General features: G+C 45.6%; 1 protein-coding gene across 1 annotated transcript in view; it reads right to left on the bottom strand.

Moving 5' to 3' along the window:
• Positions 1-16,800, bottom strand: part of PDSS1 (prenyl (decaprenyl) diphosphate synthase, subunit 1) — a 39,872-nt gene that overhangs the window by 11,312 nt on the left and 11,760 nt on the right. Inside the window, exons 5-7 of the mRNA XM_018057041.1 lie at positions 7,210-7,351; positions 4,658-4,769; positions 4,434-4,543 (exon numbers count right to left, since the gene is read on the bottom strand). Of these exons, the coding sequence (XP_017912530.1) occupies positions 4,434-4,543; positions 4,658-4,769; positions 7,210-7,351 (364 nt within the window). The remainder of the gene's footprint in view (positions 1-4,433; positions 4,544-4,657; positions 4,770-7,209; positions 7,352-16,800) is intronic.

Genomic DNA, 16,800 nt, shown 5'->3' on the forward strand with positions numbered 1-16,800 from the left:
GACATGAAGAGCACCTCTCCCCCGCTGCCCCTGCCCCGTGAGGCCTGTCTGACCAGGAAAGTCAAAAGGGACCAACACAAACCAGAAAGGAGGCAGGCTGACGTGCACGCATCTCGTCTCAGCCTCAGAGAGATGCCCCCCATCTGAGTCCTGGGGAGGGTAGAGCGGAGCTCAGGTAACTGTTCTGTTTGAAGCAGGTCCACAGCCAGGCCATGGGACGCACGAGTCGAGGGTGGGGGGTAAGGACCACACCTCTCAGGAGACTCTTCTACACCTTTCCTCAAAACCATCAGAAAGATCACATCGACAAGGGCACAGCCCTTGACATCTATTGAGCATCTCTGTCTTTAAAGGGTGTGTTTACATCACTATGAGAGTTAATATACGTACTGTGCTCTTATTTATTAAAAATAATGGAGATTATTGGAGCTCCACCATTATACTGAAAAAATACCAAAATAGGTGGTTGTCAGAAACCAATGGAAAACACTGGGAGAAAACTTTTTCAACATAAAATCACAGATAAAGGGCTAATATTCTTAATATATAAAGAACTCTTTAAAACTGATAAGGAAAAAAGACCAACCACCCATCAAGAAAATGGGCAAAAGACATGAATATACAATTCACAAAAATTAAAGAACTGAAAATAGCCCTTCAGCCTCTTAAAAGGAGTTCTACTTCACCAAGAAAAGAGAGATGTAAACTAAAACTCTCATTGTAACACCATTTCTCATCTGTCAGATTGTCAAACACTCAAGTCTAAGGCTACATTTGGTTAGCGTGGCTGTGGGAAAACAGGCAACCATGTTAACCATGGGGCTTGGGGAGGAGCACACTGCGGTTCACTCCCCGGCCGACAGCTCTGGTTTGCCCACCCCACACCCCTGCTTGGAGCTGGATCTGGGCCAACAGGTTCTGGGAGAGGCCGGCCACGGAGGCAGCCCAGGTCCCAGGCCACAGCCCACTCTACACCACAGCCACGGTGCCCAGGCCCCCAGCACAGCCCATTCCACACCACAGCCTAGCGCCACGTCTGCAACACACACCCCAGTGTGCATGGCAGCAGTCTTACACAGCCAAGACACGGAAGCAACCCAAGCGCCCAGCAATAGAAAACTGGCTTAAGAAGGTGTGTGTGTGTACACACACACACACACACACACACACTGGAATATCAGTCACAAAAAGGAACGGAATACTGCTATTTGCAACAATATGGATGGAACTTGAGAATACTATACTAAGTGACGTGAAAAACTATATGATATCACTGATATGTGAAATCTAAAAAATAATAAGAATGAATCACTGAATACAAACCAGAAACAGAGTCATAGCAAACAAACTTATGTTTCCCACTGGGTGCAGGGATAAATTAGGAATATGGGATTAACAGACAGAAACTACTATAAGTAAAACAGATAAACAACAAGGATTTACTACACAGCACAGAGAATTATATTCAATACCTATAGTGGCAATAATCATATCTATCTATCTGTCTATATATATATATCACTGAATCACTTTCCTATATGCCTAAAATACAACTATGCTGCTGCTGCTGAGTCGCTTCAGTCGTGTCCAACTCTGTGTGACCCCACAGACGGCAGCCCACCAGGCTCCCCCATCCCTGGGATTCTCCAGGCAAGAACACTGGAGTGGGTTGCCATGTCCTTGTCCAATGCATGAAAGTGAAAAGTGAAAGTGAAGTCGCCCAGTGTTGTCCGACTCTTAGTGACCCCATGGACTGCAGCCTACCAGGCTCCTCCATCCAGGGGATTTTCCAGGCAAGAGTACTGGAGTGGGGTCCTATTGCCTTCTCCGAAAATACAACTGTATTTCAAATTTAAAAAAAAAAAAAAAAAGATTCTTGACAACTAAATGCAACATGAGATCCTAGACTAGATCTTGGGCCAGAAAACAACGTTCCCATCTGTTCTAACAATATTATGAGAACTATTAACATTTGAATAAGGACTATGTGTAGATTAGATAAGAATATCATAATAAAAAAATAGGCGTTCTACAGCTATGACCCACAAACCAAGGTTCTGGGGCGGCCCTCTGTAGCTTTGACAATAAGGCACCAGGAAGACAGTCCACTGATTGCAGGCCACATGCCTCACTCGAGAGAACAGAAATTCAGGAGGAAAAAAAACAAGATGAATGAATGAATACATGAAACTGCAGGCTTATCATACCCAGCTCTGGGTTCAAATCTCCGCTCAGCTACTGTCTGACTGGAAAACACTGGGTGGGCCACCAGACCCCTCTGGCCTCATTCCCATGAGGTTTTCTGGGGAACAAGGCACAGCGTTCACTGGTAAACCACACAATGTATTTTGCGTAACTATGTACAGAAACAAAGAGCCAATCACCTTTTAAGGTTACTTCTATTTTAACGTCAGTCAGTGTCCCAAAACAATCCTCAACAGCCCTCTCTTAGATTTAATACCATTTTTCACTAAACGGTCCTTAGGACAATGAACTGTAAGCCGTGAGGTTTCCTTCAAATTGCCATGACATCCTGAACTTCATTATTCCTCTCTAATGAGTCTGATGTTTAAATTCTTACCCCTTTTTTTTGGTGTCTCTAATTTGCTTTGCATGTGTTCTTTCAGAGCCCACGTGTCTGCGTTTTAAATACCAAAATCACATAAAAACAGCAGTTTTGAATATATAACACCTCTGGAACGTCTCTCCCCATAGGCATTTATATATAGAAACTTTTATTCAGGGAGCTCACACTAGCATTCTGCTTTATTATTCTAATGGCTCTGGAGCTCAGGAATAAATCACAAGAAAACTGGGCAGTTCAGGGCTGATGGCAGCCTGCCTCCTGGTGGACAGCCTGAGACTTTTCATTTTTAATGAGGGTCGAGCCCTGTTAACTTTCAGGCCCACTTGTACTTGCCCACCTGTGAGGGACGAGGTCCTCTTTATGAATGAATACACGCGCGACCCTGGCTTTGGCTTCCTAAGCGGAGGACAGCGAATGCAGTCCCTCCCTGATGGCGCGGCTCGCCGAGCGCATGCTCCCGTCCTGGCTCCGGGGCAGCAAGGGCTGCTGCCCTGTGGAATGTCCACTCTGCGGACAATGACCCTCAGTGTTTCAGAGCCAGCTGCCCCACTGACGGCCGTGCTTCTCTCTGTAGCCTCAGGCCTGTGAAGATTTCCCCGTCACCTAACACACTAGTGAGCCTGGGCCTCCCGCTTCACGGAGACATTGGCCATCAAGGGTATGATGAGCAATGAAACATCAATGTTCTTAAGATTAATTAAGATTGAAGGCCACCATTTTAAATCTTTTTTTTTTTTTTTAATTTAGCATTCTCAGGCCTATCCTATTTTTGTCTCTCTTTTTTTAGAAAACCACACTCACAATTTCTGGGAAATTAAGAAAAAAATGCTCTTTCAATAAAAAGACAAAAATGGCTGAGATTGTGGCCATCATGTTCTACATAATTCACATTCCTCTGGGTTTCAACTGGGTCTTTTTAGGAAGAAATGTTGTCCTCATTCTTTTTTGGCTCAATTACAATTACACATTTCTTGACACTTTTCCAGACACATTACTGGCAAGGGGCTTCTTCACCTGAGAGGTCTGAGAAAAAGCTCTCTGCAACTGTGATTATGTTACAGAATGTATCACGAACTGACACTTGCCCCTTAGGAGTCTCCCCTTCTTGCTGCTTTAATCACAGGACTCTTACTTGGCCCAGTTTTCTTCCTGTGTATCTGCTAGGCTGAAAGACGGTCAGATGAATAATTCTAGGCAGAGAACTGTCTCTCATTCATGGGCTAGCACTGAATGATTAAAGACAACATTGATTTTTCAGAAAAGGAAATTATGTGAAGAGTGGAGGGAAGGCCACCGAGAAAGCAATGGGTACAGAAAAGTTATGGTTCAGGCTCAGCTTATACTCAGAAGCAGAAGGGCTTTTTTATTTCCAGATAACTGAGAGGGATTTATTACTCATAGAAGAGGATACAGAACACTGGTATAATCTATTAGTTGGATGTTTTCGCCCAGGTCAATATTTAAGAACACAGCATAGCACTTTATAACTTCTTACACGTAAAATGTACAAAACAGTGTGTGGTAACCATGAGGGAGACCATTTATGATTAGTTGTTCAAAATGTTGCACCCATTTGGAAATCAGATTGGGGAATATATTAGAAAGCTTGTTTTGATTCAACTCCTAGGAGGAGAGATGAAAGTTGATGCCTAAACAGCAAAAATGAAAACCATAGCAGAAGTTCTCTGCTGTCTGGGGATGCAATTCTTTTCTCAGTTACTCTTGGGATTTTGGTCACTATTTTAAGATTTTTCCAGTGCAACTTTTTCTATGAGAATTAGCTCCCAAGAAAGAGCTAGGAGGCTTTTTTTTTTTTTTAACTTGAAAAGAAACAGAACGTACATACTGCTTTACAACTGTTGGCGATCAGACTTGCAGTCTTCTTGAAAGTCTTTTCAAGGTAGTGTGCAAATCTTTCATTTTCATTTTCTTTTGACCCGAGCTGAAGAAATTCACCTGCAAAGAAGGAAAGTGGTCAGGTGAGGGGTTTTGTTTTTTGGGTTTTTTTGCGGGGGGAGGGCTGGTAAAACACTAAGAATGAATAAAGAAGAAAAGTCAGAATTAACCTACCACGCACCAAATCTTCAATCACTTGGGTTAAAATAGATATAACAGTTGTATTTCCAACTCGCGCCAGAGCTATTGATGCTGCAGAAAGAATTAAGTCGCCAGCAAGGACAGCCTAGAAAAGAAGAAAACCTTCAGAGAAGTGCCCGAGCACTGGCGCCAACAATGAAGTGTCCCAGGAGAGAAGTCCAGAATGGGAGCGAGGCAGGGCTCACCCTGGGTCTGTTTTCCCTCTTCCTTGGCGGGATTATTTTACACATCTGGGACCCTGTTTGGAATCTCTGGGCTCTCAGAGATTATCCAGTCAGTCTCTCTAGTTGAGAGCTGAAGAAATGAACGCCTGGAGATGGGAAGTGCCTGACCCTCTGGCTTCATCCTTGGCCACCGCAAAATGCATCCCACTGCCTTCATTTAGTTCTGGACTGTTCGTTCTCCCCTCACACCGTGCGGCTGCGCCTCTGCACTTGCTGTTTCTTCTGCTCAAAAAGCCCCTCCCCTTCACCTGGCGACTCGTGCGCAGGGTTAGCTCTGGCGGTACCTGCAGGAGGTCCACTGAGACCCCTCGGTCTGACCTGTGAGCACAACGCCCCTTGGGTACTGCTCTCTTCCCACTTTTTTCCTGTTTGCCAAACCCCTAAGGGCACAGACTGTGAATCGCCCAGCTAGTACCTGGCACACACCATGGCCCCACACATGCTTTGCTCAATGAAAACTAAACCAAGGAACCTGGGCTCCTAGTTCAAAGCCCTCAGTGCACTATTACACAGCCTCTCATTCCAGAACAAAATATGTTTTTCACTGAACACACATCAATATTTTTTCAATCTTCTTTAGATGATCAGTTAAACCTTTGCACTGTGTTTGCAACTAATTATAAACCATATGATTGAATTATATGCTATAATCAAGTATACTAATTTGCATACTTAAAGACATGCATAAGCGTTAAAGAGTAGTTATAAATGATAAGAATTCATGGAAATTTTAATCCCTAGACTATGCAACATAACCACATTTTCAGTCCTTATTTCACACCGCATGTGGGACCTAAGTTCCTCAACTAGGCACTGAACCCATGGCCCCTGCAGCGGAAGCGTGGAGTCTTACCTGCTGGACCACCAGAGAAGTTCCAAGTGTTCACTGTCTATTAGTTCTCCGGCATTTAAAAATTAGTGATGTTCAGTTTGTTTACCAACTAAACATCATTTTATACAACATACACTGTATGAAGGATCCTGACATAACTGTAAATACACACTGATAAAGTCACTGTACACATCACGACTTACAGGCACACACACATCCGCCTCCACCCTACAGCTCGAGCAGCTGAAGGCTCAGGACCTCCGAGCTCCTGCTTCTTCCCTCTCTCGGCCCTGGGGATCCCCGAGTGCCCAAAGCCAGCACGAGGAGTCCCGCCTGTGGCAAAGGCCATGAGGTTAAGTGGCCCGACGGCAAAGGCGAGTCGGGCCTTAAGGGAGGCTCGCTGGATCTGCTCGTGCTGGCTCCTGGCTCCCGGCACCCGAGGCCAAAAGGGAAGCGAAGCTGCCAGACTAGGGATGGCTGGGATGAGGGGTGAAAGGAAAGCAGGGCTAGAGACACAGGCAGGGAAACCAGGGCTCATGGAGGACGTACTGTGTGAATGGACCTTTACTGCTAACACGCAGTCTTGTCTGAGGGGCAGGGAAGGGGAGGTGGCCCCAGGCAGGGCGGACCAGCCACGCAGCTGAAAGAGGGGTGAGGATAGAAACACGATCTCCCATTTGCACTCAGGAGGCCCCCAACAGCAGAGGCACTCACGAGAGGGGGCCAGGCAGGAGAAAACGCCAACTTGTTCACTTAGCCTCCTCTGCCCAAGCGCTCAAGTAGTAACGGCTCTAGAGCAGGCCCTGAAAATGGACACAGCAAACTGCAGGACATGCCACAGGAAACAAACCTTTTCATCTGAAATTGGTGATAAGAGGCTTACAATTGAAAATGCACACTTGATTATACAACAGAACTGTGTATACTAAAGCAAAACCAGCATGTCAACACAGTACTTAGGGCATTATTTCTTCTTTGAATATGACTGGCAAACAGGTGGGAACCAGGACTACAGACATGTGAGGGACGGGAAGGAATGGAGAGGGAATATGTGTGTGTGTGTGTGCTTGTATATTTATAATTTTTTTTTTTAGTTTTATTTACTTGCCCTGACACTCTCACATGTGGTGGTTAAGTAATTCAGGTGAATCTGAGTAATCTGAGCCCGAGTGAAAGGTGTGATTCCTCATAAGAGACACTTTTTGGATAACTACAAATATGCTTTCCTTAACCAAATTCTATGTAAAACTGTGATTAAACAGAAATAGTATGTTTATCTTTCTATGGTGTTATCTACAATCAAACATCTGTATATCGATGAAAACTATATACAAGAAACTATTTTGAAAGCTAGAAGACATTTGATGAAATACATTTTCATCATTTGAGACAAATCTGAAAAATAAATGCAATCCAAAGAGTGTGGCATTTAATATGAAAGATGAAAAAAAACAAAAAGCCGCACGTACCTTCTTTTCACCCCAGATCTTATTAACGGTGTGTTTTCCTCTCCGAGAACTTGCATCGTCAATGACGTCATCGTGGACCAGACTGGCAGTATGGATCATTTCTGCAATTAAGGCAATGGCACGCTGGCTTGCTTGCACATTTCTAGTTAACAGAAAGCAATGCTTTTTAACAGAGACGCCGCCTATAACCTTCTCAGCAATCGTCTTGGGAAAAGTGGACATTGGATCTAGGATAAAGAATTTTATTTCTCTAAGAGAAACTGTATAAAAACTTCGGCTTCCCTACACAGCCAATTCTATCATTTGGAGTACATTTAAAAACACAGGAGATACTGTGAATCAAGAGTATGCTTTCGGGACACCACACTGAGAAGAATTTGTATAATGAACAACAAAAGAAGGATAAACAGCTTATAAGTCTGGGCATTGGACTGATAACAATTGTCTTTATGTCTTGCAACAGTGGTCTTGGTCAGTTGATCAAGTTTACAATTAGATTACAACTAAATTTCAGGAGTTGATGGGGAAGGTAGGTGAAAAGCAATCTAGAGAACCATGTGCTAAACCACCACCAATCACTGTTCAAACCTCTTAATACCGTCTTACACATTCAGTATGGAGAAGGCGATGGCACCCCACTCCAGGATTCTTGCCTGGAGAATCCCATGGACAGAGGAGCCTGGAAGGCTACATTCCACACGGTTGCAAGAGTCGGACACGACTTAGTGACTAAACCACCACCACCACGTGTAGCACGAAGACCTCCATAACCAAGATAGCTGGAATTCACAATTCCATTTGGCTACTGACACTGGTTATCAATACGAATCGATAATTCATTCATACTGGAGTATGGGTTCCAATTCATGTTTAACCTGTGCATTTGAAATTTAAACTTTCATTTCCCATATTTACCACAAAATATAGGAAAAGCACTCCAAGAAGATACATGGATATGAGTTCTACAGCTAAAAGGGGACTTCAATTTCTTTTTAATCATGACTATTGTTACCATCAATCTTCTAGGGAAATTTAAAAAAACCGAATTTTAAGAAAATCAAACTGGGAAAATAACCAACTGAATTCTCTGAACCTAAAAACAGAAGCCTGGATCAAACACATGTTAACCAAATGTTTCACTTATTCCTCTGGCTGACTTTTCAAATATCACGTTCTCTGAGGAGAAAAGTGAAGGGGATCCTGAAATGTGATGTTTTCTTTAAAAATCTATGCTCCTTCTAATGCCTCAGTTCTAGCAGAGAGCCATGAAAAATGATGTATAGCTACAGTACAGATGCTGGAATTTAACTACTAAATCAGCCTGAAGACTATCTTCCCATTTTGCTTTAAACATAATTTCAAAATATAGTGCTTTGTCAGCAACTCTTACCTAAGATTTTTAGAACTAAACCTCAGAACCTTCCAAGTGCTTTTAGCTTGGAAATAAACTGTAAAGTGCTGCTTATTATTTATTAATGTCACAATTATAACTGTTCCAAATACTTCTGGATCACAGCCTCCTTCGTAGTAGGGAGGGACAAATGATCTGGTAAGACCACTTTAGTGAGTGAGAAAATGGAGCTTCAGAGGGCTTCCAGGAGCTTGCTCCAAATCTCTCGGTGAGACACTCACAGACCCTGCAGGCAGAAGCTTGGACCGTAAATATTTTCCAGGTACATTTACTGGATCCTATCTTTTTTTGAGTTGAATGCACAAGAAAAGATGTAGACTTTCACAGTCATTTTTTAAAGAGACTTTTTTAAAAATAATATTTTCTCAATGAATTTCAGTCTGATGAAACATATACTTGCTACTGGTTAATAGCAGACTCACCTTCAAACAACTGGGAGATGTCATCTAGCCTCTCAGGCACCACTGCCATTATCACAGCACCAGGCAAGGGCCCTGCTGCGAAACTGCAGCAGCGTGGCAGTGCTCAGTGAGACACTGGGGTGTTTTATTTTTAATTTTAAGATATTAAAATACAAAGATTTCTTGAAATATTTTGAAATTGCATAGACTCTTCATGTCTGTAAAAATGCCATTTTGTATGCCTAAATTGATGAAACCAGGATTCCTGCTTAGAACATTCTGCGGCATCATGACACAGCCCCTACGTAGGATAAGCACCACCTTTCCGACGCGTCCTCATTTTATCTGATATACTTTTTCCTGCAAACGTAGGCTTTCACGTGTGTGAGATTCTATCTGGAAAATGCTGCCACTGCATACCCAAGCACAGCATAACGGTCTGGAAGCCAAATTTACAGATTCCGGAAACAACTCACACTGTGTGAAGACGACATCCTCCAAGTACTGAACCGAATCATACCTTCAAAAAATGGGCACCGTTTCTACTTCCCACTGTGAAAGAGCGGCCACACTTTCCCAGCTCCTGGGAGAGGTGCTAGGAAAAACCAGCCAGGCGAGACAGCAGGGGAAAGGAGGCCCCGAACCTCAGAAAGCAGCGGTTCTTGTCCCCTGCACTTCACACCTGCAAGAGCAAGTGATGACTCAGCCAGCCGCTCACCACCATCAGGGGTTTCCCCCTCATCAGATTCATTATTATCAGAATGAAGAATTAGAAGCACAGACGGAATAGATGGAATAATATAATGACCCCTCCACATACCTTTCACCAAGCTGACGTGTGACTGAAATAAAACTTTTTCCTCCCATTCATGCTGATATATAATGCCAAGTCTTTAAATGACGAGCAAACCCCGAGAGTGAGAAAGCTGTCTCCAAAAAGAAAATCAAACCTTGTCAGTGGATTACCCTGACTTCCAACAAATGAAGGAGGCAGACAAATTTAAACAGTAAATGCGGTTTTCCCTTTAACAGGGACAGAGGCACAGCTATCCCTAAAACTACAGGGACTGTATAAAGACCGGAGAGTTCTCAGGTGGGTTACAGGAGGCTCTACTTCTAAATATCACACTATGTTCTTCCGTTTATCTCTTCTGATAATTCTAAAGAGAAGCGTTTCACTTTGCTTGTTAGCACTAGCTTACTATTCCTTAAATCTCATCTCTGGCCCACCTCGTCAAAAACCAGTTTTCTTGAAAATGCAGACCAACAGTTCCTCAGACACAGCAATTGGGATCTCTTATGATGGGGCTCAGGAACTGGGATTCTGAAGTGGCAAGCCCACTGTCTGACGCACAGAGTCAGGGAAATGCTGACCTATGAGTGGGGGGCATTCACCTGCCTTACTCAAGCCCCAAAAGGAAGCGGCTCCTGAGGAGTTTGACAGAAGCGTGGTCTCTGCTGCCCCCCTGTGGCCAAACCTCTAAACTGCAGGCATGAGAAGTTTCTCTGGCCTGAAAAATGACCGGGACTTGGCGGCTCAGTTCGATCAAGGTCTTGTGCCAACTTCTCTCCAAGTCTCTTCACAGCTTGCGGGCAGGCAGTGTCCCCTGCTCTGAAGGGCGCAGTCACAGGAGGGTGACCTCTCCTCTGACACTCCTCGTCATCTCGAGTTTTAAAGGATAGGAATGGACACTATCGGTTTGGTACTGAAGAAATTCCCTATTTAAAAGGCAAACGAAGTCTGTCTCTAAAGTTCTTCGGGATGTGACCTGTTACTGATGAAGGTATATACAGCCAAGTTTTCAGTACACTGAACAATATATCCACACAGCCAGATTCTATCTTATCTGCCACTGAGCTGAGTGGGCCCCGGAACGACCGATACCGTGGAAAGCGTCCTGCTTTCCTGCTGGGCCTGCGCTGCCAGCCCTGGTGCATCCCAAAAAGGCACCTCCAGAGGGAGGGAGAAGCCCGCCGGGCACACTGCCCACACGGACAGGACACGATGCGAGCAACGGCGCCTGTACTAGTTTCCTGCGGCTCTGTGTCGGGTCACCACAAACGTGCTGGTTTAAATTGACAGAAATTCTCCCACCGTTCTGGAGACCGCAAGTCTAGAAACTGTTCCCCTGAACTGAATCCAAGGTGTTGGCAAGGCTGGGCTCCCTGCAGCGCCTCAAGGGCAGGGTCCTCTCCTCACTCCTTCCAGTTCTGCTGGCTGCTGGTGACCTTTGCTTGTGGCCACAAGCTGGAAGGCGCCCCCTTCAAGCCCCTCTGTTTCATCTTCACATGCCCTTCTCCTGTGTGAGGCGATCTCCTCTGCCCCCCTCTTTAGGGCTGCCAGTAACTGCATCTGGGGCCCATCAGAAAACCCAGGATGACGCCTCCATTTCACAATCCTTAGCTGAAGGCACACCTGCAAAGACCATTTTCTTGCCACAAAATGCAACACTTTATAGGTCCCAAGGATGAGGACGTGGGTGCCTCTTGCAGAGCCATTTTTCAGCTTAACACAGCTCCTTGCTTTCGCCAGCCTCTTCTGTTGATGCTCAAATTTTTCCTTTTCAGTGCTCTCATTCCTAAAATTACTTGATTTTACTGCTTCTGTCTAAAAGCTTGCTTTTCCACATTATTGATACAACCTTGAAGTGTCTCCCCATCTAGGGCGGAATGCAGGGTTCAGGTTGAACTTGGGGTGAGCAGCCACGGAAGGGGTTCCTCACCATCTCTCACTCGCCGCATCTCATCCTCTACCCTGGTTTCTTGGCCTTGGTCTCTGGCCCCTGCAATCTGCTCTTTTGCTGTACTGGGGACACTACTGGCATGAACGTCAGAGGTGCCCTCCATCCGACGTTGATGATGCCTGCGAGCTCTGACTCGCCTTGCGGGTCACCATCCTTGGTCACTGGCCACTCACCTCTGAAAACTCAAACAAGCGCACCAGACTAGTGTGAAGACTGTCTTTCTTTGAAGGGAATGGCGGTTTTAAGCTGAACCCTACAGTCGTAAATCCATTAACAGTTTTAATATCAGGAGACAAGAACTGACATCCAAGAGCAGCAGCTCTTGAATATTTCAGATCTATCTCCAGATAAAAATAGATGCCTGCAGAGCTGCCTTGTAAATGATGCAGGGCGCATGCTATTGGTTGTTTTCTTGCCTCTGAAGCACTGCATTTAGAACCCTTAGACATGTGGAGAGTGACCCCCATGGTGCTATCTCAGACCTGCAGCTTGTCCACGGTGGCTTCTCCACAGGACCCACGGTGACACTGAATGATGCAGTACTTGGGTTTTGCAAACTGGACCCAGCTGATCAAAGTGCAGAAGGTGAACTCCTTCAGTGATGGACTCAGCCTCCCCTGGGGGCCAGGAGCCTGAAGAGCGAGCCCTACAGTCGTCCTGATCTCGGTGATGTTCCTTTAGGTGGGAGCTTCACCTCACCCATGAAATGGACAACCCTCTGGTTACTAAGGCCTTCTCTACCTCAGTAGGCGTCCTCTGTTACAGACTTTACTTGTAGATCCATGTTAATAATGAGTATGGACACATCAAAAGTGCCATCTCCTGGCTTAAAGACAAAAACATTTCCTGGGGCACCAAACTTCCTAACCCACAAACAGCCACAGCAGTACCTGGCTCATTGACTCAAAACACACACATTCTAGACCAGGAATGGGTCTAGAATCTCTAGCGCCCTGACCCTAGGAATCATTCAAGTGAGCTGGTGCTGTTGCGACCATGTTGTCACAGCTTTCCTACAGTAAGCTTTTGTAATTTCCTTTGCTGTCATGAGAATCACAAGTTATTTCCACTGAATTTAAGACTTTTTTCACATTTGGAAGCTTGACCTGTTAAGTAATGCGAAGACTGCATTATTAAAAAAAAAAAAAACAACAAAAACACATCATACGATCTGTTCTATCTAATCAAATGTCTGGCTTTGCAAAGTGCACTAATAGGATTCGGGGGCACTTGACTGCCTGTACAGTCAAAATCAGTAGATCCGTGCCCAGCGTAACTGGAGCAGGCCTGTTATCTCAGTCACTGGTACTGATATCCACTCTCCAGGGCTGGAAGATTTCCACAAGAAATCGGTGATGTCAACACCAATAGTAAAACAGGTACCTTTAAGGAGGTCTCTCAACAGGACAGGTCTGGCTCATTGGAAAAGAGACAGTAATCGTGCTATGGTCGGTAAGCAGAGCATTTCACAGAAATCTTTCTTACAGAGCTCGTTTTTCAACTGGATTCTCTGATAAAGTGAGCTCTGACTCACAGGTAGCTAGCTGGGTTTTGCTGAACCCTTCTGAGGGCGCAGTGCTCCAGGAAGCAGACTCTCAGGTTCAGAGCACAGGATGTCTGCTCAGGACCCCTGGGATGAACAGGTGAGGTTGGGGAGGGGTTTCTGCGAGGTAGGCCTGTCCAAGCTGCTGCCATTTCACCATGCGTCGCGGCGCTAGAATGGCCCTTCATGTACCAGTCCCTGGATGTGGACAGGCTCAGGTGAGAGGACTCTGGGCTGCTGGGACAGCCCTCGAGGAGCCTGAGAAGCAAAGGCTTCCCACCAGCAACACTGGTCCAGCAGCGTGGGCAGAAGGTCCTTCATTTAAGGCGAGCTCTGGGCACGTGGCTCAGAATCCACAACTCTGCGTTCTGGACTCTCAAGTCTCATTATCTGCTATGTGCATCCCGCTTTACCTGGCTAGGTGCTGTGGTTACCAGGATACACAGAAGAAAACTGGAGACTAAGTCTTAAGCTTCTGGGGCCATATCACCCTTTGACAATACAAGCCATGTACACCTTTCCCTTAGAAGAGGTTTATATTTAGAAAAGGCAGAGGAACCAGAGATCAAATTGCCAACATCTGCTGGATCACAGAAAAACATCTACTTCTGCTTTGTTGACTACGCCAAAGCCTTTGACTGTATGGATCACAACAAATGGTGGAAAATTCTTCAACAGATGGGAATACCAGACCATCTGACCTGCCTGAGATATCTGTATGCAGGTCAAGAAGCAACAGTTAGAACTGGACTTGGAACTTACTGGTTCCAAATTGGGAAAGGAGTACGTTAAGGAGAACGTCATCCTGTTTAACTTATGTGCAGAGTACATCACGCAAAATGCTGGGTTGGTTCATGCACAAGCTGGATTCAAGATTGGAGGCAGAAATATCAATAGCCTCAGATATGCAGATGACACCACCCTTACGGCAGAAAGTGAAGAACTAAAGAGCCTCTTGATGAAAGTGAAAGAGGAGAGTGAAAAAGCTGGCTTGAAACTCAACATTCAAAAAATGATTATCATGGCATCTGATCTTTTCACTTCATGGCAATAGATGGGGAAACAGTAGAAACAGTGACAGACTTTATTTTCTTGGGCTCCATAATCACTGCAGATGGTGACTGCAGCTATGAAATTAAAAGACACTTGCTCCTTGGAAGAAAAGCTATGGTCAACCTAGACAGCATATTAAAAAGTAGAGACATTACTTTGCCGACAAAGGTCCGTCTAGTCAAAGCTATGATTTTTCCAGTAGTCATGTATGGATGTGAGAGTCGGACCATAAAGAAAGCTGAACACCGAAGAATTGATGCTTTTGAACTGTGGTTTTGGAGAAGACTCTTGAGAGTTCCTTGGACTGCAAGGAGATCAAACCAGTCTATCCTAAAGGAAATCAGTTCTGAATATTCTTTGGAAGGACTGACGCTGAAGTTGAAGCTCCAATACTTTGGCCACGTGATGCGAAGAACTGACTCCTTGGAAAAGACCACAATGCTGGGAAAGACTGAAGGCAGGAGGAGAAGGGGACGACAGAGGATGAAATGGTTGGATGGCATCACCGACTCGATGGACATGAGTTTGAGCAGGCTCCAGGAGTTGGTGATGGACATGGAGGCCTGGCGTGCTGCAGTCCAAGGGGTCACAAACAGTGGGACACAACTGAGCAACTGAACTAAACTGATACCTTTCCCTAGAAAAATGAAAAGGTACAAACAATTTTGCATACGATTCCAAGGGGCTCACAGACCCCCCCCCCCAACTTCCATGGACCTCAGATTAAGAATTCCCAATAATCTAGTAGGGAACATATAATGGACAAGTGAAAAAGCTTAATGAAGAAAAAAAATAAAGCAACAGAAGGTAGTTTTCCCCCCTATTTCTTAAGGTTTGTCTTCTGTTTTCTAAAGTCCCCTGCAGGACTACCCTTAACTTATTTAATATACAGAAGCAGGATGAAGATGTCTGATAAGCCCGAGAGAAGCCACTCAACTTCGACTGTCAAGTGATGAAGCAATCCTGCCGACTCTGACAAGGAGGTAGTTCAAGAGGTGAACAGGTTCTGGGGCCCCTGCTGCAAACAGGCCTGTGGGGCCCCGCCTGGGACCTTCAGCCACCTTTGCTCACACTGTTCTCATAAACCTCTTACAGCAAAACCACAGATGGCCCCTGCTCCCCAGAAGCTCTCCCCCTGCTCCCTACCCGCTCCTGCTTTAAGCGGGAAGACACCCGGTCCATTAAGTGCTTGATCCACAAGGGTCCTTAGCAAGTGAGTATTCCCAAGAAGTTGGGGCTCAGAGAGTAATCATGCTAGGCTACTGTGCCACCAGAATGCACATCAGTCACGACTCACATCTCAATGCTGGACACAGCTCTGTGCTGAGTCTTCAGTCAGCCCTGCTCCCACCACAGGGAGAATGAAGCTGGAGCCAGGACATCCCCAGGGAAGGCAGAATGGAACTTACTTTTTCAACCAACAACGCCTTTTCTGTATCACAGTCTCCCATTTATTCCTGCAAACCAACAGTTTCTACAATTTCAATGACATAAACTGAAGGTTCTGACAATGGGGATAACCGCTGACAGGATTTAAAGCAAGCAACGCAGAATGTTTTCCTCCCCATGTAATCTCTGAGGGTGAGAAGCTGTATCAGGTGTTAATCTGGAGAATTAAAGACATAAACACTATCTCTACACCAGAGGTTCTCAACTAGGGATGATTCTGCTCCTCAGGGGACACCTGGCAATGTCCGGAGACATTTTCTGTTGTCATCAGCTGGGGAAGGGGTGCCACTGGCATCTACTGGATGGAGGCCAGGTATAGCTGCCAGAAGCCCTACAAGACCCAGAATAGTCCCCACAGCAAAGGACTACCTGGCCCCAAAAGTCAGCAGAGCCAAGGCTGAGGAATCCAGTTCCAGACCTCATGAGAGGTATTTCAAGTTTGGTTCAGAGGGGAGAATTTCTGCTGCTCTGCCTTCTAGGTGAAGTGATCCTGATGATGGGAAAGCAGCCACCCCCAGAGATCCCGCTGCTGGTTCAAACTCTCCTGTGAGCATTTAGAAAGTCTCAGGGCAAATGGGAGGAACCTCTGAGCACAGCGTCGTGCCCTGGAGCTGGAGTGGCACAGCCACAGGGCACAAGCGGCTGAGCACGCCCTAAGAAGCGCGACCTGATGCCCGCTCTCACATCATCCTTACATTTGGTGCTGGCAAAGCTTTGCTGCTGTTGTGCAGGTGCCAAGTCTTGTTCGACTCTTCGTGACGCTGTGGACTGCATCACGCCAGGCCTCCCTGTCCCTCATCATCTCCCAAAGTTTGCCCAAGTTCACATCCATTGAACTTAGGCAAACTCTGGGTGATAACATCCAACCACTCATCGTCCGTCATCCTCTCCTGCCTTCGGTTTTTCCCAGCGTGGCAAACCCAAGGCCCTCCCTAAGGGCTACATCTTTTCCTGAGCTATCTACAGATAAAAGGGAGGCGAATGCAAACG

The sequence above is a fragment of the Capra hircus genome, chromosome 13, assembly GCF_001704415.2.
Source record: "Capra hircus breed San Clemente chromosome 13, ASM170441v1, whole genome shotgun sequence".
Taxonomy (NCBI): Eukaryota; Metazoa; Chordata; class Mammalia; order Artiodactyla; family Bovidae; genus Capra; species Capra hircus.